General features: G+C 55.8%; 3 protein-coding genes across 3 annotated transcripts in view; 2 read left to right on the forward strand and 1 right to left on the reverse strand.

The window, feature by feature from the left end:
- Positions 1 to 7289, reverse strand: part of VOLCADRAFT_98269 (uncharacterized protein) — a gene marked incomplete at both ends in the record, with an annotated part of 16620 nt that extends 9331 nt beyond the window's left edge. The window contains 10 exons of the mRNA XM_002957191.1: positions 232 to 306; positions 595 to 726; positions 2671 to 2873; positions 2913 to 2958; positions 3694 to 3975; positions 4388 to 4899; positions 5150 to 5366; positions 5707 to 5927; positions 6353 to 6706; positions 7268 to 7289. Of these exons, the coding sequence (XP_002957237.1) occupies positions 232 to 306; positions 595 to 726; positions 2671 to 2873; positions 2913 to 2958; positions 3694 to 3975; positions 4388 to 4899; positions 5150 to 5366; positions 5707 to 5927; positions 6353 to 6706; positions 7268 to 7289 (2064 nt within the window). The remainder of the gene's footprint in view (positions 1 to 231; positions 307 to 594; positions 727 to 2670; positions 2874 to 2912; positions 2959 to 3693; positions 3976 to 4387; positions 4900 to 5149; positions 5367 to 5706; positions 5928 to 6352; positions 6707 to 7267) is intronic.
- Positions 7290 to 7794: 505 nt separating this feature from the next.
- VOLCADRAFT_84005 (uncharacterized protein) lies at positions 7795 to 11781 on the forward strand. The gene is made up of 7 exons (XM_002957144.1): positions 7795 to 7874; positions 7992 to 8103; positions 8521 to 8594; positions 8982 to 9089; positions 9610 to 9703; positions 10652 to 10750; positions 11287 to 11781. Exons 1-7 carry the CDS (start codon positions 7828 to 7830, stop codon positions 11383 to 11385), a joined length of 633 nt encoding a protein of 210 aa, XP_002957190.1. The 5' UTR covers positions 7795 to 7827; the 3' UTR covers positions 11386 to 11781.
- Positions 11782 to 13766: 1985 nt separating this feature from the next.
- VOLCADRAFT_107575 (uncharacterized protein) lies at positions 13767 to 20799 on the forward strand (the record flags this gene model as incomplete). Its single annotated transcript, XM_002957145.1, has 6 exons — positions 13767 to 13835; positions 14310 to 14384; positions 14522 to 14821; positions 15536 to 15581; positions 18898 to 19307; positions 19834 to 20799. 6 exons carry the CDS (start codon positions 13767 to 13769, stop codon positions 20206 to 20208), a joined length of 1275 nt encoding a protein of 424 aa, XP_002957191.1. The 3' UTR covers positions 20209 to 20799.
- Between the last annotated feature and the right edge of the window lie 231 nt (positions 20800 to 21030).

The following is a 21030-nucleotide window of genomic DNA, read 5'->3' on the forward strand; positions in this document are numbered from 1 at the left end:
GGGGAGGAGCGAAGGTAGTTCAGGGGGAGGGCGGGAAAGCGACGTCAGTGGGGAGGGCATCGGTGGCCCCCGGGTAGGCCCTGATGGGAACCCCTGACATCAGGTGATATGCCGTGTAATACCGTGTAGTAACGGACTGGTACAGTGAAATGCCGTACAATGCCGTGCAGTACAGTGCTAAAAAAGAGCGATGTACGGCTGACCCTGTCCTTGGTCGTCCGCCAGCAGCACCACCCCAATGTACTTGACCATCACCACGAGGGTCAGTGTCCAGAAGATCAAGCTGGCGCCGCCCAGCACGTCGGCCTTTGAAAGGGGGGGAAAGAGCGGGGAACAGGAACGAAGGACGAAGGACGGAGCTTTCAATTCACTGAGGTGAGGGGGGAAAAGAAGTCCAAATGGCCACTTCGCGGTACCGATGTTCCCAAATGCAGATCCCCGGGGTGCGGGAAAACACACACGCACACACACATACACACACACACACGCACACACACGCGCACACACACACACATACACCTCCCTTCCTCCCTTCAGTCCTCACGTCCCTACATGCAGTCGACATCGGATCCTCCTCCCCTTCCCTCCCCTCACCTTCCGAGGCTGGCTGCCTGGAAGAAGGTCCGCGAAGATGCTGTTGTACACGTAGAGTGGCGAGGTGGCGATGTCGCCAAAAATGACCCCGATACTTGACCAGGACAGGAGTAGGAAGTTTGACCAGGATATCTGGCAGCATGTCGTGGGTTGCCAGGGGTTATGCGCCCCGGGTGGGGAGGGGGGAGGAGGGCGGCGCAGAGGCGGAAGGAGGGCGGGGAGCAGCAAGAAGGGAGGGTGAGAAGGTAAAAGGGAGTGTGAGTAAAAATCGGTGATTATTTCGTCTGATTGGAAAAGGTAAAGCGATTTTAGGCAGGCTTGAGATGGATCCGGCTAGGAGATCCGATGCTTCCGAACCGCGTCCTCTCCCGCGCCGCCCTGGCAGGGCTGGTTCCAATGGTGGAATTACAGCGGATGGGGAAAAAATAAATTCAGCACAATTTTATCCAGCTGAAATCTCGGGATGAATTTCGGATGCTGGATGAGGCCGCGGGGCTTTGCCCTGTCCCGGTCAGTTTGCGGCGAAAGCATTGTAAGCGCATGAATTGTAAGAAACACGCTGACCCAGCAACCTCCACTCGCCTTGCCATGTCCATGACTATGCAGATCATCACCCTCCAATTGGTTTGTTTCGCCTTTCAAATCGCCGCTAAAGCTCGCTTGCGGTCCTTGCCGTGTCTCCAGGCTTGCGCGAGCTGTTCGGGTTACCGACATCCTGAGAGCTCTATCTACCTTCGGCGCCAACCGCGATGCACAAACCTTTTGAAAGGATGCCCTTAATAAAAAGTGGTTTGCGCTAGCCGGCGTGACCCGGTGACCATGACGATATAGACATAACGGTTGACAGAGAGAGTGAACACGCCGTGACCCAGCCAAGCAGCCAGCTTTTTCTATGGTGAAATTACGCGTTTGATGATGATAGATTGCCACACATCAGAGCGCGCCAGGGAAATGCGATATCAGGTTTTAGTTCGTTGACATTTCGTATAACTAAGCTGCCTTGGCCTTCGCCAACTTCCACATTCCAGCACGTTCTCGGCTCCGCCGCGATTTTGACGCCCGTCCTTTGGGGTACTTTGGACAAAGCTACAATTTTGTTTTGTTTAGACCGATGGACCAACGCAAGAAGACCAATAAGTCGCATAGGGATTTTCATATATGGACCTCAAGCCTCCTCGAGCCTCCTCGAGCCAGAGCCACGACAAGATTTGCAGGCTGTGCAACCGTAACAGTATCAAGCGGAACCTTAATTTATCTGGAACATTCAATCTTAGAGAATTTTGGTAACATGCAAATCAGGTTGCGCCTTCTTGCCAGTGCACACGGACAGCTCACGCGCGCATTCCACAGGTTGCCAGCCCCCAACCCCCAACCCCACCGAACGCACATGCCATATAGGGTGGCATGCATGCGGTGTCCGGTAGCTACCGGTTATGTAAACATGTACGTATGTACGTATGTATACTACGGCACACACTTCTTCCCCCGGGACCGCACCTTCCAGGATTCCCCTCAGCCAGAGGGCTGCGCGAAGCGCAAACCCTACTCCAATTCCTGGCACTGCTCTTTGCCACTTGTTTAATTACAAAGTTGTCGATCTTACATGGCCCAGACGCGCCGACAGGAAGAAAAAATAACTTGGATCAATGAAAAACTGCTGTCGTACAGGCACCTTACGGTGCTTTAAGAGACACGCCATTCAACGTCCCCGCAACCCAAAACACCCTGAACCCCATCCGCCCCGCCGCACTAATGTGGACACAGGACCTCCTCCTCCTCCTCCTCCTCTATTCCGGGGGATTGCCTGGGTTTATCCTTTCCTCTGACCCGGGAAGGAAGGACAAACCCGAACCTGCTGTCGATGGCTGTGTGCTTGTGAGTGCGCATGTGTGTATGTGTGTATGTGTGTACGTGTGTACGTGTGTGCGTGTGAGAGAGAAATACATATCATCACAATTCCAGCCGGTAGGACAGAAGCCGCCGTTGCGTCACCACCACTACAAAAACCATTGGGTGGGGATTATCGACTGCGGCAACGTCGTTGGCGCTGGCGCTGGCGGATCCCTCCTCCTCCACCTCAACCAGCCTCGCCCCCAGCACCGTCTCACCGTCCTCCAACTGCAAATCCACCACCTGCTGCTTGCCGTACTCCTCCTGCGTCGAGGTACTGCCGTACATGTACATAAAGCACTGGCTCTCCACGAGTACGGCCGCCAGGGGTGTCGTACTGGTGCCGCAGACGCCGGCTAAGCTCGTGTTGCTGCCTGAGTCGATAGCTCCTGTACTTGAGAGCAGCAGGTGGCGTTTGAAAGTCTTACCGGCCGCAACGTAGGCGAGTGCGGGGATGCTGACGACGTGGCGAACCTGGGGCCCAGAAAAGCAGCACCAGCACCAGCACCAGCACCAGCACCAGCATCATTAGCAGGGGTAGGAAGCACCAGCACCCACCAGGAGACAGCCACAGATCATCATCATCATCAGCAGCAGCAGCGGTGGCAGTAGGAGGGGATTCAGAATCAGGGTCGGTGTCAGCAGTGGGGCTTGCAGCGTGTCAAAACACACACGCATACGCACGCGCATACGCGCGAGATATCTCTCTGTTTACATCGGAGACACTGCACACATGCATATGTGTGACGGGGGCCGCTGACCCCCTCTTTCCCCCCTCCCCTGAAATACCCTACTCTCGGTGTGTTCTCTAATTTTACCCCCACATCACTACTCCCAAGTATTTAGACCCACATCACTACTCCCAAGTATTTAGACCCACATCACTACTCCCAAGTATTTAGACCCAGCAGGACCAAACGGAACACCCCAGTGGACCCCCCCCCCACACACACACACACGCTGTTAGCCGTCCCCGACCACCGCCACCTTCCCTAGCCCCACCGCCTCCACTGCAGACGTCCGGTAGCTGCTGACCTCCCCACTGCCACATCCCAGGCATCGACCAACGGTTCATCGGTCAATGCCTCAATGCCACGTGTGTGTGTGTGTGTGTGTGTGTGTGAGAGACCAGGTGCCCCCCTAACGACCCAACTGCGCCCTCACTGCGTACCGGACCCTCACGACCCCCTTCTGCAGCCCCCTGCACACCTGCACGGCTTCCGGCAACTGCCCCTCCCCGTTACCCCCTCGCTCCCCCACGGCCCCGCTGGGCCCCGCACTCCGCCCGGCGCCAGAGCAGTCCACTCGCAGTACGGCACAGTCCACGTCATCTGTAACGCCCAGCAGCAGCAGTGGCGGCTGTGTCTGAGGGTGTTGGGCGGCCTGGTGATGCGCCTGCTGCTGGTGGTGGTGTTGACATGTCCGTACGGGCCCTTCGGCCGTCAGCAGGCGGTGGGCCCCGCAGCTGAGCCGCCAAACGGGCGCCAGGGGCTGCGGAGGAGAGAGGGCCGACGGTTGAGGTTTGGTTCAGCGCGTACCGCCAAAACAAAAACTCAAAGAAAAGGAAACAACTGCTACACGCGTCCAAATGCGTCCAAATGCATCCAAATGGCAAAAACGCGCTGGGGCCAGCCAAGCAGTGCGATGAGGCGGGGCCAGCCAAGCAATTCTCACGCGATTCACCATTACGTGGCCGTTACCCGGCGTTACCGCCGGAACTGCGCGACAAACCGATTCCGGTTTGCGCCTGTGCTTATATTGCGTGCGTGTGCGTGTGTGTGGGGGGGGGGCCGTGGATTATATGCTGCAAGAGAGCATGGAATAAACTGCCGGCGCCCAAAGTTTAAACCTGCTGGAGGGGTGTTGGGGAGGGGAGGGGAGGGGCGGTGTTTGCCACGCGCACCTTGTCAATACGCTGCCCCCGGCCTACAGCACCGGCTTGTCCTCCCGCGGCTCCACCGCCGCTGCCGCCGCTCCGAAACCTCCACGCCGCCAGGTCCATGGTGGGCTCATGCCCCATGGCCCCCACCCCGTCCAGCCCGCTCTCCTTGTAGATGTCCGCCCACTGCGCCCCCCACTGCGCCCCCTCCCGCTCCTCACTGGTCATGTGGGCCAGTCGTGCAGCTGCCGCCTCCAAGGTCCGCGGATCCACGTCGTCGTCGTCGTCGCCTTCATCGTCCATTGGGTCGCCACCGCCACCGCCACCGCACGCACTGTCGGCCCCACCTGACGGCATGGTGATGTCCATGGTTGCTGCGCCGGTTGCCATACGGGTGTGTGTTTCATAAGGTTGGATGCTCAGGTCCAGTAGCAGGAGCAGTAGCAGGAGCAGTAGCAGGAGAAAGGAGCAGCCGCGGATGGCCGGGAAAGGGATTACATGCAGCTGCCAATAGAACAACTGCCGGCCCGCACACCCTCCAAGGACCAGGGAGGGCCACAGACGGGCGGGGAGGGGGTGCGCCATGGTGGCGGTGGCATTGGTGGTCCTCGCGCAGTGGAGCTGTAAGAAGCAGGAGCGGTGGACCCGGGCTAAAGCATTTGGAAACCGTCAACTGGATCCAATAGTAACTGCAAAATATTTGTACAGAAAAATACATTTCTGAAAAAAACTAATTTCCCGACATTTCTGTAAGAGGATGCACATGGTGATGACGGTCCTCCTCACCGTCCACACCGTCATCTTCCTCAAGTCCCGCGGTACTGGGATCGAAGCCCAGCACCAGCATCCAATGGCGGTCCCCACTTCCGCTCACTTTACAGTCGCAACCCGCAGCACCACCGACCGGCTGTTCGAAAAACTCCGGCTGCTCCTGCTCCCCTGGGTGCGGGTGCGGGTGTGGTTGCCTCACCACCCGCGCCACGAAGGGCGGCAACTTGGTTCGCTGGGCGGGAGGGAGTTGACAAAGAACATACCAAGAGAAAGCGTCAGGTGTGGGTCTGTGTCTGTGCCTGTGTGTGTGTATGCGTGTTTGTGTCTGTGTATGTAAGGGGGTCATAAAGAAGGGTGAGGGACGGGTCGGTAGGAGGCAGCGGTATCCGCGAGGGGGAGGCCTTGCAACTGCGTTGTTCTTCGGGGATATCTTCCGGGGGTCATCATCCCGCTGGGTAATGTCTGTTCTGTGCGTCTGTCCGTCTGTCCGGGAGCTGTCGTTCCCTAAACGCCAGAACCCCTCCCCCTCCTTTCCCCTCCACCCCCACCCGCCCGCACACACACGTACGTACCAGGAGCAGCTGTACATCCACCGTGCTCAGATGCAGGTTGTCGCTGTTGGGGCGTGGAGGCCCCGACACCCCGGGTGCCCCTCCCCCTCCAGGAGGCTGCTGCTGCTGCTGCTGCTGCTGCCGCTCCCACACGGGCCGGAGCGCGACCGCGAAGACCTCACAGCAGGCGGCCAGGTGGGGGCCCTTGCTGCGCATCGCCCACACCACCGCCGTGATGTCGCCTGGGGGACAGTCGGCGAAGGCGGCGGAACAGGGGATGAACCGGGGTGATGCGAGACGCAAAGGGTCCGCCACGGCGGTTGTTGGACCCGTGTTGTTGGTCCTAAGCACCACCAACTGCTGGGAGTGGAGTCGGGAGGAAGGGAGTCCGGAAACCAAAGCGCACACATAGCGACTAAGAAACCCTAAGATGGAAGCTATGATACAACTGAGATCCGAGGCTTGGACTCCTCAGCGGTCCGCTTTCAAGAACGCATCGAGCTCAACTCCCACCCGTAACGAAAAAAACCGTGAATTCGTTAATTCCGTTGCCAAGTTCCAACCGACGACCTGAGAGATATGCATGGTAATTCTAATCCGTCCAGGGAGCGCCCCATTACGACGGACATACATGCAGGCATACATGCCCATTGCATCCGGCACCTACCGTTATCCGCCGCGAACGCCGCCTCGAGGATGAGCGGCCGTACACCGGTCAACGGCAGACGTGGTTGCAAGGGATATACTGGATTACTGTACGACACATGGTTGCCCAGGCGCCGCATGAGAACGATATCCCCATGTCCACGGGATAGCAGGAGTTGCTGCTGGGGTGGTGGGGAAGGCGGTGGTGGCGGCAGGGGGGAGGTGCCCATCGGGTGCTCTGAGCACGCTGTCAGGGCCGAGGTAAGAGGAGCAGCGCCTGGCGGCTGCGGGGCCTCCGCCACCACCGCCAGACTGCAATCTACCACTGCCTCAACCGCACCGCCCGCGGTCTCCTCCCCGGCTTCTGCTCCAAGTTCTGCCGTGCAGCACAAGACACGGGGCAACCGGAGCAGGTCGCGTATATATTCAATTCTGAGGGGGAGACTGCGGCACATGCTTGAAGTAGGGGTTGCACGGCCTCAAAGGACCGGTGTGCAATCTCGAGTTTTGCGAGCTTGCCTGCAACTTGAGATGCAAGGAATCCTGGATCAGATGCTGGGACCGCCAGCAACTCATAGACGAAATAGCCAGGTCTGTATTCGGACTGCGTGAATACAAAAAGCCTGCCTTCGCTTAGCAGCAGATGGTTCCGAAGTACGAACGCGCGAGTGTGCAGGAAGTCCAGAGCTGTCGTAGCTGTGGCCGATGCATGTCCTGTGACATAGAGCTTGTGACGATTAACAGTGGCGAGCTGCTGGAGTCGCCAACTGGAAAACCTCGTATGCATAAGGCCGCGTTCTAGCTTTAAGTCTTTTACCATCTTTTACACACTACCCTTACTTTGTGTAGAGGCAACGAACGTGATGAGAGAGGATTATGTTTTGGTGTTTCATGAGATCAGACGTCGGCAAAGCGCTTCGGGCGTTACGGGTCGTACCGAAACTCCCGAAACCAGACATAGAGTTCCCGAAGCCGGCCAGCTTGCAGAAATAGGATCATACGCCGTATACGAAAGGTGTTATGCGACCTGAAGGGCCGCCCGACGACCTAAGCCCGCGGTCAATTATGAAGAACAGGTCGCGGGCCATTGTACTGGAAGATGGAAGACAGAAATAGACCCGTTCCTGATACCAGAAATAACCCGTTTGCCGATGTCTGCATGAGATCATGAAATGCTCCACTTTGGTGGTGGTTTTTCTCGTTTATTCTGTTAGCTTTTCCCCAAGCTAGCGTCTTGAGGACTAGCAGCGCACAATTGGCTCCTAAATATTCCTATGGCTGTATGCTCTCTATTGCTAAGGGCGCCAAGCTCGTGTCGAGCGCTCTGGCGTAATTGCATTTCGCACCGCTTGCAAGGGGGTCGAACCTTTGCGGCAAAGATGGATCCAAGGGGAAAGCCAATTGCTCGTGGAGTTGTTTTTGGTATGGACGCTACAGGTTGCGATCAGGCAGCAGCGCCATGCCTCGCAGACCAGGCTGTCTTTCCCCGGCGCAGACATGGACGGGACGCTTCTCAAGCCCGTCATAGACTTTGCCGAAATGAGGTAGGTCCACTATACAATACTATATCTACAGCCAGTATTCCATGTCCCGCATGACCGTTGCATGACGACAACCTGGAGCCCACGCTGCCACGCACGCTGCTGCATCGCAACTCCCAGGCGCCGAGTGGGGTTGATGCCCGATCAGGGAGACATCTTGGACGTCATCAACCGATGGCCCGAAGCGGAGCGCGCGCGCGCGTACGCCACCATTGCGGAGATTGAAGAACAGGTGGAGCCGGCAGGCTGGGGAAGAGGGTAGAACAGGATGAAATAATCGGCGCCTTGCACTCCATTACCCAAATGCAACTCAATGAGGAATGGGGCAAAGGGTCATGTCATTGTGGCGTCTGGTTTTGTAGGGCGGGCGTTCGCTGCCCTGTTCGGTTTCGTTGGGTCGCTTCGGCTGGGTCGGCGCCTTCGCCAGGTCGGTCACGTGGCCACGGTAGCGCCTCCATTCCCCCCTTCTCCTCCCCACACACAAGGTCAACAGCCCCGTAATCCCCAGGGAGACGGATCCACCGAGCGCATCCGGCGGCCTTACGGATGTTTGCTTTGCAGGGAGGAAGCGCGTGAAGAAGCCGCTGGTGCCACCTCCTGGTCAGCCACGGCACTCCGCCCGCTGACCTCCTCTGTCCGTCCGCCGCAGGCCCTCCGCGACATGGCTCTGATGCCGGGGGCTCTGGAGCTGTGCGGCTTCCTGGACCAGAGAGGGATACCCAGGTGGGGCCATGAGCGGGAAGTGAGGGGAGGTACATGGAGGGGGGGTACATGGAGGGGAGGAGAGGTAGGTTTGGGGTTTGGTTGTGGGGCTGTACGTCTGAGTGGGCAGAGTGGTTACTGGCCAGATGTGATCTTTCAAGGAAGGGGTGGCCGCAGTGGATGTGTACGGTCGCACTTGGCTGTGTCGTACAGTTCTTACAGTTTTCATAAGCACCTGGCGTTACCCCGATGTTCCTTCGAAGCGGCGGCCCCCTAGAGTCCTAGGAGCTCTGTAGGGGCTGTGCGGACGACCCTTACCTTCCATCGCCCCATGTTCAGCTGCCCAGTGCCCCGCCCCGCTCCGCCCTGCCGTGGCTGCCATGCCCGCGGGTCCCGGTGACGCTGCAGGGGCCTCATAACCCGCAATGTACGGCGTAGCGTGCAGCACTTCCACGACTTTCTGGGCTTGGTGCCGTTCAAGCCCGCCATCACGCGCGAATGCGAGTTTCCGTACAAGTAAGGCCCCGGGCAGCAGGCATAGGTGCCCCCGAACCGGCATCCTTCCCGTCTGTCTGTCCGTCTGTCTGACAGTAGTAGTTGGTGTGGTGCGGAATGTGGGTTGTATGCTGTGGGCCGGACCTTCCACATCCCCGGAAGGTGGTGGGCCCTTCCTATGATCGCTCCGAGCTCACACGTCCTGGCACAAGCGGGTGGTCTTGCCGACTCATCGCGCCGCTCTGCCAACTGGCGTCTAAAGGCTTGACACGCAACGCGGACACATGGATGAGGGACCGCGTCTGCCTGTCTGCCTGTCTGTCTGTCTGCCGCTCTGCCTGCTGATCCGTCTGGCCGTCCATCCGCCAGACCTTGGATCTTGCTACGAATTGAAGACTAGCAACCTTGTGAGAGTGGATAGGACGGGAGGGCTCCTCGGCTCGTCTGTGCCACCTACGGGGCCCCTGGCCGGGTACCCCGTCGGAGCCACTCGAGGTCTCCTTTTCCCTGTCCCCTTACTTTACCACCGTCCGTGCCTCAGGCCTAGTCCCGCCGCCCTGCAGCATATCGCCTCCAGCTGGGGTGTGGAGATCGGCCAGGTGCTCATGGTGGGAGATAGCGTCCAGGATGACGTGGTGAGGTGATGAGAGTGGGAGAGGGAGGGGAGGAAGGGGGAGCGGGAGGGTGCTGGAGGGTGAAGGCTGGGTTGCAGCCTGGGGACGCTTGCAGGGGGCTTTAAGGTGCGCGGGGATGTGATTAGCTGAGCTTGGAAGAAGGAAGGGGCCCTTGCCGCAAAACCCCCGGGGCCAAGGGTTTAGGGGTGCAGGGGGCCCCTGTTGGCGGACGCGGGCGGCATCACGTGATGATCCCTGAAACCCAAATTCCTGGAAAGACCCGCCAACGGACCACACCCGCCGGAAACATTCGAATGGGGGCCCCGCATTGCGCTGTGTGCTCGCTGTCCATGGTTCATTTTCTCAGGCGCCGTTTCGAAACTGGAAAGCGAGCACCCGGGTGGGGTGCGTGTGTGTGTCTGCGTGCTTCTGTTTCCCATTTCCTGTTTCCCCACTTTCGCTCGTGAACACGTGCCGCGGTGCTTCATGTTCCATTTCCCTCAGTGACCGGGACGTGCTTTCTCGCCTTCTTATTTTGCCGTCCTGCGTATTCCCCTAACTGACCTGTCCGTTGCTTTGCCTGCCTGGTGCTCCGCGGTGGCTATACCGCAGCGCCTTTCTGGGCTTTCCAGTGACTGAACTGTCTCCGCGGTCCGGAGGGCCCCTGTGTCCGCAGGGTCCGCGTTATTGCCTGTCTGTCTGTCTGTCCTTCGGTCTGTCTGTCTGTCTGTCTGTCTGTCTGTCCGTCTTACCTGATGCACGGCCCACTGAGGCCCCAGGACAAGGGCCCCCACTGGGGCTTCTTGTGTCCGCATGACCCTCCCCCCTGTCCCCAATGACTACTTCACAAGCCACTACTGGTTGTTAACTTCTTAAAATTCCTGACAGTATCCGTCTATCTCAGGTAACCACTCGTCTGTGGTTCGTCTTTCCCCCTGCCAACCCCACATGTCAACCTCATCCGTCCAGGTGAGCGGCAACCGCGCCGGCGCCATCACGGTGCTTCTGGATCACGCAGCTCGCAGAGGTCCCGAGTCCTTCAGTGGAGAGCGGCGGCCCACACATGTGGTGAGCGGGAGGTGGGAACCGCCAACATATTAGCTTGAGAGCGTTAATGTTCCGGTATTTTTGCTCAAGCGGTTCGCCCGGCGGCTGGACACTGTCCAAGTTATGAGTCAGTTCGTGAAGGGGCCTTCGCAAAAAAAGAACCCCGCCTGCTGCCGAGAGCAGCCCCTACATTCTTGGCGCAACACAATACCGCACACGGCAAACCAATCTCTGAGAAATGGAGACTACATACTTCGGAGATAACATGAACTCTAACAATCTGAGCCGCGGGCAAGGCCACTGGCGAGGATGGTGCACGTGTGTGTGATAGTGTGTATGCGTTACATGGTTGGGGGTGCGTGACCCCATACCTGTAAAACTACCCATACGAGCCGAAGGCCCAAGGGCAATAGTGTGTATGCATGTACGTGATTCCGAGCGCCGACCGGGCCTGATGGGTGCTGCCCTGTGGAGGTCTCTACGCCGGGGCCCCGGTCCCCGGTCCATCCATAGCTGTCTTACAAGCGCACCTTGCCGTACAACCGTTTTCCCAACAGGTGGGCAGTCTAACGGACTTGCAGGATCTGTTGGAGACGTCGTACACGCTGCTGCCTCCGCCGTTCCAGAAAGCCACAGTCTTGACCACCCAAGACTAACGTTTGATGCTGGGTTGGCTATCATGATGCTATAGGCCAGGGTGACTTCGGTGGGTGTATGGTGAGCGCAATAGGCCGATAGGCGAGGGCAGGGTCCGTGCCGTCGGCAACATGCCAATGTGTCAACTTAGGGGTGTTGAGCAGCCGGGTAGGGAGCTCCCTTCTGGATTGGGATGGGGACTGAAGAGGAGAGTTTTGGGGGGTTCGTGGATTTGAGAGCAAGGTTACCTGGACATCGCCTTGCTGGGTGAGGCCTTGGCTTATGATGGCTGGTGTCTATGCGTTAAGCGAATCCCCGATATCGCCGGAACACCGCCGGAACTCCTCTTAACTCGCCGCCGGGATCTCTAGCTCAAGAGATCGCGGTACGAGGAGAAGTAGATACTGAACCGTTACAAGATTATACTTGGGATCGGCTAGTTGGCTCTTGACGGTGGTTGTCATAGTGGTATGTGCGTGTATGCGTATATGTGTATGCGATTGTGTGTGTGCGTGGCGTGGAGGACGAGCGACACCAGGGATGCGGCGGGTCCTTTTGGTGCTATTATTCCGCGCGCCGGTCAACGCGTCCGCCCAGCGGCCAGAGGCGAATGCAACATCACACAACGCCCGCAATCAAATTAGCTCCCCGAAGAACCTAACACACAATCACGGGGCCCCCAACAGCTTAAGACCCTCATCATTGCAGCCAGTCAGCCGCAGTCAGGCGAGCGCTGTCATCATCGTCTATTGGTCACCTGCGATGGCTTTGTTGATCCTATCGAGTCCTACTCAACAGTTGGACTGTAATGTCAGGAGCGCGGCATGTGACTGGTTTGCGGCATAAAAGCTGTTATTCTCTGTTATTGTCATATGACATGTGATCACCATAGCAGCAAAGTGCGAGGGATTCGTAAACAGGGGGATAGGCCAAGCGTACGGCTGAAGATCCGGACTTTGTCAATAGCAGTGGCCGAAGTGCAAGCTGCAACTGGGGTGCTCCAGCTGGGGTGTGGAGATTAGCCAGGTGCTTATGGTGGGAGATAGCGTCCAGGATGACGTGGTAAGGTGATGAGAGTGGGAGAGGGAGGGGAGGAAGGGGGAGCGGGAGGGTGCTGGAGGATGAAGGCTGGGTTGCAGCCTGGGGACGCTTGCACGGGGCTTTAAGGTGCGCGGGGATGTGATTAGCTGAGCTTGGAAGAAGGAAGGGGCCCTTGCCGCAAAACCCCCGGGGCCAAGGGTTTAGGGGTGCAGGGGGCCCCTGTTGGCAGACGCGGCATCACGTGATGATCACTGAGTTTTGGGGGTTCGAGGCAGTTTTGGGGGTTTCATGGCAGTCCGACATGCTTGCCAAGCACCCTCTCCCAAAGGGGCCCCAAAAAAGGAGATATAGTTAAGGAGCCGATGTGCACCTTCAACACCCGTCTCCCCAACTCCTGCGTTTAACAAGGTGGCAAAGTGATCCCGAAATACATGCAAGTCGTCAATTGCACAACGCTCCCTGAGTTGCCCTCCCAAGGCCGGCCATAATGCACGCTGTTCGTGCCTGCACCTAACCACAAACTCACGCATCCTATCTGCATCATGTCCTGCTCGGGCACAACGTTTGGCACGATTCATTGTGTTACGTGCCTTGCAGAACGCTTCCCACAAAGGACCTGACTTATTCTCGACCCTGCCAGGGCCAAGCCTCACCCTGCAAGCAAGCATGTGTTGCCGGGCGCTTTGGCATTCCTCATTCCACCATAGTGCACCATCCCCCACTTGCATACCCTCAGGCCTGCGACCCGCAAATACTCGAATCAGCACCTTCCGCAGGAGGGTACTAATGCGCTCCACCGACTCCGTGCTGTCGCAGGTCCCATTAGATAGGTCCGTGATCACCCCATTTAGTGCATGCATGACCTGAGATCCCTCAGTGAAAGTGGCTTTACGATAGTTCGCCAATACGCTGTTTTACTTACCCGTCACAAGAAATATTTAAATGGTAATCATTAAAGTATTAATTGAATGCACTCAGCTTGGATTAATGTCACCAAGGTCCTCAAACCTTTGCCTAGCGTGCATGTACATGCCAATCAGATTGACGACCGGAGCCATAATAAAATCATACCAGTAATTCCTCTTTGGATGTTACGGGTTTCTGCTCAATTGGGCTTCGACCCTAAAATGCCTTGCGGTCCGCGGGTCCGCCCTCAAAAATTCTGCTCTTCTGCAGCTTATATGACGCAACTGTTCAGTTCTTTCTGAGTGAAGTTGACCTCCATGTTCTTTCGTGGATCCCAAACGCTCATCACTGTACGACTCCCCTTGACCAGGGTCAGAGAGTACCATAGGCTTGGCACATGGCAGTAACAAATTTGTTGTGATACTAGGATATATTATAAATATTTATCTCATCGATGAGTAAGTACATCCCTAAGTCCAATAAGTACCTTATCATACCCGTCAGTCCGCAGGCTCCCGATGCCGTGAGCAGACCTCAATCACGGTGTACATCGGTACTGGTGGCTTGTGCCATCAGTCTATTTTTCCTATTAGTCTTTGTCGCGCTCCATGGCTCACGTGTATCTGGCCCCAGGGCTGCCGCACCTGGTTTCATCTCTGATATTTATGTTATTGATAGTCATCGGAGACCACTCGGGAATCATGCGGCGGCTGATCTCTGCAGTTGGCTGGGACGTCATGGCGGCGAGCTGTTGAGGAAGGTGCCTTGCACACCCTTCCCGGGATTTGGGCCTGGAGACTTGGCGCGTGACCAGATCATAGATCTCATAGCTAAACGGATTGTGGCACCTGAGACTCACGCGAAACCGCAGGGTCTGTTGACCCATCTGTTGTACCGACTAGGCGTTAGCGACGCGTGTCCACTCTTCAACGAGCAAGAAGAGGTCGTCGACATGGAATCCTTAAGTTCAGCGGCTTCACATGCACTTGCCTGGCAGAACTGGACGATGGGAATGCTGAAGCAAGGTCTTCCTGCTGCGGAGCGGGCTAAGCGGCTACTTATAATCTTCGAGGTGAGCCAGCTTGTCTGCAAGTACGTTTTACTGCTATCCACAGCGCAAGGCTTCAGAGCTATGGATATTCACAGCGTTTCCCGGTTGGTTTTTGCCAGTCCGCTTAAACTGATTGTGTATGTCGATTGCCCCAACAGGATGACGCCGTTGTGACGACTGACACCGTCGCGGCGCTGCAGAGTGCTTTACCGAAACTCGACCCTTCCTTTGACATCCTGGCGCTGGACTCTGCTGGCAGCTTCTGTTCCCTCAGCTGTCGTCTGGACTGGGTGATGCGCATGCTAGGCCTTCACACGCCCGGGTCCTTACCGCGGCTCATCCGAGCACGCATCTCCTTCAGCCGGACGACGGGAGTCGTGCTCTCCTACAAAGGTGCCGTACAGCTCTTCCGCTACTTGCCGATCACACGGGTGTCAGATCTATGGGAGCGCGACCTGGTGACGGATAGGATCCTGAAGGTCTACGTGGCCTGCCCTCGTGTTGTAACGTCATGGAGAGCTGGTGAAGGACGTTGAGACCAGCAAGCGGCTCTGGGTATGCATCCTTGAGCTTAAGCCCGAGTTTTTTTATGCCTTCAATTTAACGTGGCCCCCGCATGTCAGCGATGGGCTGGTGTACAGTGAACGAGTCCTGGTTGTCCTTGGCGCCCCGTGGGGCCCAGCCCGATCACATCGACAAGACTATCTTGGCTCCGGAAGGGGTGGCATGTGTTGCATAAGCTAGCTGCAGGTCGACTGCGTTTGTAGAAAAATTATCGTATGCACATTCGTATGAGAGCATTTGCATAAGAGCTGGTGGAGCCTCGTTTATGCATTTTAAGACGTCCTTGGAGCTCTATCACAATGTCGTCGAGGTCCCTGGAAGACTCGCCGTGTACCCTCTTGGTCGATCATAGAGGGTCGCCGTGTACCCTCTTGGTCGATCATAGGTCGTTCACATCATTTATGATGTGAACGAAATCCCTTCTTGCAGAACTGGTGGTATGCAAAACCCTGGTCAAAGGCCTTCCATTCTTAGCAGTTTTGGTGTCCGCCGCTGTGTAGGCGTGCTAAAGCTCGGCCGTGTAGGCATTGGTGGGAGCTGCACTTTCTTTCCGTAGTCATAGCTCAGCTTCTGCTGAGAGCGCAGATTCTGTTGATCACCGTTTGTAGGGTAGCCAGGACAGGAGCCAGCGGCTCCAGGGATGGTTTCCGACAGGTGCGTGTCCAGTAATATTAGGGCTTGCGGACTCAATGTCAATCTGAGACGGTCAAATATCCGGGCGGGGCAGTGTGATTGCGCCCGTTCCCTGAAGGCACTGGCCCCTGTTCCATCCGTGGATTTGGCTAATACGCTTGACAGGTCAGCATGTTCCCGCACGCGTAGTGTGCTTAGTGTCTTATAGGATCGGACAGTTATGCATTCGGGTTCTTGGAACGGACTATTCGTGCCTATTGACTAGATCGGAAGATGCTCGACATTGCTAAGAGTAGATTTCTATTGACCGTCGCGATTGGGCGATTCGCGACGGGAGTGGGTGAATGTGAGTACCGAGGAAGGATTCGGGATCAGGTTGGATGAGGATTTGCGTAGAGTGATTAAAGAGCTTCCATTAGTTCTGCTTGTGCTCAGGGCGTGATCCCGGAGCTTCACCTCGCAGCAAGCTGTTGCGTTAAGAGGGCTGTGATAGAAGCTTGCGCGTTGAATTTTTTCAGAGACATCTGACGCCTCTTCAGAGGTCACCGCGAGTGTGCGGCAGAGGCATAACGCCTTCCGGAGCCGTTTGCGTGTTCGGTCATTCCCTAAATCGACAGGAGGCGAGCTTTCCGTCTTCTTCGTAGGACGTCGGCTCGTCCATCGCATCCTCATGTAATAATTTTAGCGGGCCTGTTAGCGGTTCCTAAGTAGGAGCAGATGGTGCTGCCCAGCTGCTTTTCGAACTTCGGTTTTGGACCCATAATTGGCAAGCGTATGCACCGTTTAAACTTTCAATGTAAAGTTAATTTCGCCATGTGAACTGAAAGTCGATGACGGCTTGGGTCCTGCCAACTAGACCCCACCTCATCCAGTCACCCGACATCCGTAGACACAGATTAGCAATCGCCACCAATCCAGCATGCAGAACTCAGTCACCACCAACTAAACATCACCTCCCTCTGCGTGTTTAAATGATTCCAACGTGTTGGACGAGAGGGGGCTCCTTAAGTGTCGGCATGCACCATCCGTGTGTGCCCCAAAAATAGTCGCGCTGGCTGCGTCATGAACAACATTCCAAACTATACGTGCGGTCGGCCGGGCAGGGTATGGCCCCTACTCAAACACAATCCTACTGTCTACGCATGAGCTGCTGGGGATTTCCCTTTCCTCATTGGTGGCCTGCGGAGCCTGGCACACAAGCCGTACACCGCATGCAAGCAGCAGTGCCTGCACGGTGCGGGCTAGGGCCGCTGTCGTTGTACTTGAACATTCTAGCATGGATAAGGAAAATTATATGCGTAGAGGTCCTTATCGCTTCGAGTCCTATCATGGATGAATGTTGGATGTTACAAGCTTCGGCGAGCTCGTACGGCTCAAACGAACCCGGAGGCTCACTCGCTTTGGCAGGGCAGTCCGTACGGCATAGGAGTGCAAGCACAAGAACGCCGACACGTTGGGAGTACACACTTGTTATTGTAATTCTCAAACAATAAAGGTCCGCAGACTTGCTATGGCGGCGTAGACCTGTCTGGATCGTCGCAAGCGTGCAGCCGCCATAGCATTATCATTATTGACGGAACAGTTAGCCTTCTTGTGATGCGGCAATCCGTAGGATGACATACACACAAAACGCCTTGAACTGCCAGCCAGCAGACCGAAGGGCCGTTCGACACCGGCCCTTCGGTCTGCTGGCTGACAGTTCAAGGCGCGCCAAAGTGCCCGTGCTTCATGGACCAATTGTTGTCCGCTCCCAGCCAGAACGCATTCGGGGATCGTTCCAATTGCACATTTTGAAGTCGGAATGCAGCGGCAAAGCTGATGGTGTGTCGCAAAGGCACACCTCATTTGAACTTGGATTGAATGAATGAAGATGAGAATAAGAAGGACAACAATCAAACAGGCACGAGCGAGATGCTAGGAGGGAGAGCGTTGCCATGGGTCGGTCTAAAGTTGCCGAGCATGAAGGAACCAACCCATAAAGAGTCATGCCGTTTGCTTATGAATCTATAATGTAAGGGACATGCAAGGACGTCAGAGGCAAGGGCTGCGGCGTGAGGGGAAGTCAAACTCGAAGCCATGGAAAGCTATCTTCGCGCTCCGGTGTATCTGAATATTCTCCTTTGGCCAATCGATAAAGAATTGGTGTAGCTTTTATATGCAAGCTTTAGCGGAGTGAGATATGTAAATTGATCTCACCCTGGAAAGCTATCTTCGGCCGCAGATATATCTGAATTCATTCCCTTGATCTATCAATAGAATTAGAATAGCTTTCAGACGCAATTTAAAGCGGGGCGAACTATGCGAAATATGATGAAATGTTACACCATGACTGACTGACGGACGGACTGACGGACCGACAACAGTGAACCTAGGGGGCTCGGCCCCCCGAATGGCGCTTCGTGCCCGGGGCCTCGCCCAAAAAATGCTTTTGCAAGGCCGCGTTGATCATCCACTTGCATGGCATCACGGATATCCGCATTGACGGACCGAGATCCCAGAGCTTCTGCCGCGCAGACACAAAAACTACCAAAAACTGTTTCTCATCCAATCCTATCAGCTTGAAAAATCTTCCCGAACGCCTGACTTGGAGCGCGATCCCCAGGCCACCAGGACGAGAAAGCACTAGGTTCGCCTGAAAATCTAGGTCGTCAATTAATTTCTTTAATTTTATCGTAACTCAAAAATAGAGCTTCGCGTTGGTTGCAAAAGCTTCCCCAGTTTAAAAGCGGCAAGAAGTCGCAAAATTAATGCACTCTTATCCGCGTTTGTACCCAGACAAGTTAGCGTTGAATGACCTGAAATAATATAATGAACGGGACAACTCAGGATTCTTCATACAATTTTGTCTTTTGTAGTACGGCGCCTTGCAGCTTACAGTACTACGGTACATACCCTGAAAGCCGGAATGACCTCAATTGCGTTTCATAGTCGGTGTGTATGCTAAACATTAATTCCCACTGTGAATTGTTATCAACCACATTGCCATCCATGCAGCATGGAGGCAAGGGTGGAACTAGTGAGGTTCGGGCCAGGTGCTCGCATGTTCATGTATGTATCTCATCTACACACTCCAATGTACCACATATTGTTAGCCCGATAGTGCTTAGTCCACATGCAGTCAGCCCTCATACCTTCTCTCTGGAAGGACAACCCATCAGGCAACTCGGGCAGCAATTCTTTCCAATATGGAAGCGATTTCTTGTGGCCGTAATCCCGCTCTTTCTTTTGTTGCTGGTTCTGTCAGCTGTCTTTGTCTCAAACAATGGCCGGCCCGCTCAGCTTGGGGGCCCGTCAAAGGTGCCTTGCGCTACGCGTGGCTTACCCCTGGCTATCTCAGACATATATGTCATCCATAGCTATTGGAGTCCTGAGCGGCGCCACATCGCCCCGGCACTCTGCGATTGGTTTAAAAGGGAGGGTGGCCAGCTGGCGAATGTACCGTGCACGCTGTTCCCTGGATTTTGGGCGCGTGGCGCAACACGCGACCAGATATTGGATCTAGTGGCGCGTCGCATTGTTGCACCGGAGACGCACGCAAAGCCGCAGGGGCCCCTCACCCAGCTGTTGTACAGGCTTGGGTTTAGCGCCGCTGCTCCGCTCTTTGACGACGAGGAGAAAGTCATAAATCTCTCGTATCTGGGGACTGCTGCATCGCACCTGCTGGCTGTACAGAACTGGACCATGGAGATGGTGAAACAAGGTGTTCCTCCGGCGGAGCGCACAAATCGCCACCTGCTGCTGTTTGAAGTGAGTGGTGCGTATTGTGGGAGAAAGATAGCAGCCAACTGTGGTTTGGAGTTGCTTCATCGTATCACGGAGGTTCGGTTGGGCCGTCATACGTCCGTTGGGTTGTCATCCTGTCCGCTGCACAATGCTTAATTTTCCTCGATTACACATATTCCTCATGAGTTCCTGCTACAGAGCTATGGAACTTTTTCCTCCGGGTACGTTTGGTTATCCCAAGTGTATATGTAAAGATGCCCAATGCCAATCAATTTCGAATCCGGTACGACAGTTTGCACCTCATAGCTGAACGTGAGCATGCACGCACTGTGCGTTTTCGGTAGCGCTTGAAGGCCAAAGTCTTCTAGCACATGCCAGACCAATGTATGGACGAGCAGGGTTTGCGCGGAAGCGCAGATTAAACTTCGTCCCAAACCCACATCGTCCAAGCCTGTGACTCGTTCCTTTTGTGGCGTTTTGATTTGCTTGCTAATTAGCACGCTGGCACTCAGTTCGCTTGCATGCGATGTTGGTCTCTTGTTACTCACAGGACGATGCCGTAGTAACGCCGGAGACCGTGACGGCATTACAAGGGGTACTCCAGGATCTGGATCCCTGCTATGACGTCGTCGGACTGGATTCCACGGATAACTTCTGTACCTTCAGCTCTTTCACGACAGCCTTGCTGGACACGTTTCTCCTGCGCAAGTCTCCGTCATCGCGGCTCGTGCCGGCGCGCATGTCGTACAGCAGGAATACCGGCTTGGTAATGTCGTACAAGGGTGCTATGAACCTCCTCAGTGGCTTACCCGTTACAAGAGAGATTGACTTGTGGTTTCGGGACCTCATGACGGATCAGGTGCTGAAGATCTTTGTCATCTGCCCGCGGATAGTGGGGCCTATAGGACTGGAGACGGTGCAATAGCAACCGGATGCGTGGGTGGAGTTGGTTGCCCTCGGCCCTCGGCCAGTATCTTGCGCTTGCATTGGAAAATGTGCTCTCTGGTTAAGGTCGCCGTATCTGTATATTTTTTACGTCGGACGTGGACCGATTACACTCCGGTCAGCTGTGACGACCTGCATCAGACTTGATGGCCTATTCAGGCAACATTTCGGACTAAACATAATGAGAAATCGAGTTATGATTAATTAATTGCGTGAGTTTGTTGTTTCTGTCATTGGACTGTGCAGAGCGTCTTGAACTCTTGTGTGTTGGCTGTGTACCAAGAACCCGTACAGTTTGGAACCTGTGATGTCGGTCTTGCGTGACGAATGGATAGTGTAGCGGACTCAAGGGATAACAAGGTATAGAGCAGCGCTTTAGAAGCAGGTTTGTGGACGGCAGTGTTGTCCCGCCCAGGTGCGGAAACACGAGGTGGGTGCCGAATATAGCAGCTGGGGGGTTCTAGGGAAAAACTCGGGCATCGTGTGCTATGTGCGCGTGTGCACGGTCGGTGCGGTCACTGCAGGCAAATCTGTAGTGAGGATTGCGGAGGAGCTGGAAAAGGGAAATCGCATCTCTTTGAGAAAAGCCACGGAAACGGAGCCGTGGCTTTCCTACAGTGCCAAGGGGGCGGCGGCCCGCAGCCGGACGCAGTGTCCCGGAAGCTCCGCTGCCCACAGCGCACGCCCAACACACTGCAACACGAACCCCCAGCCGGTGGGCCCGCGCCTCTCTCAACCACTAGTAGCTGTCCGCATTCCACCACCACAAACGCGGCCAATTAACCCTCAAGGCTTCCTCCTT

This window comes from Volvox carteri (assembly GCF_000143455.1).
Source record: "Volvox carteri f. nagariensis unplaced genomic scaffold VOLCAscaffold_70, whole genome shotgun sequence".
NCBI lineage: Eukaryota > Viridiplantae > Chlorophyta > Chlorophyceae > Chlamydomonadales > Volvocaceae > Volvox > Volvox carteri.

What these genes read in the sequence shown, in the direction of transcription:
- VOLCADRAFT_84005 (XM_002957144.1), top strand. Translation starts at nt 7,828, where the DNA reads ATGGACGGGACGCTTCTCAAGCCCGTCATAGACTTTGCCGAAATGAG. An exon ending in ATAGACTTTGCCGAAATGAG is followed by an intron (nt 7,875 to 7,991) that starts GTAGGTCCACTA and finishes CGCAACTCCCAG; the next exon opens with GCGCCGAGTGGGGTTGATGC. An exon ending in ATAGCGTCCAGGATGACGTG is followed by an intron (nt 9,704 to 10,651) that starts GTGAGGTGATGA and finishes TCATCCGTCCAG; the next exon opens with GTGAGCGGCAACCGCGCCGG.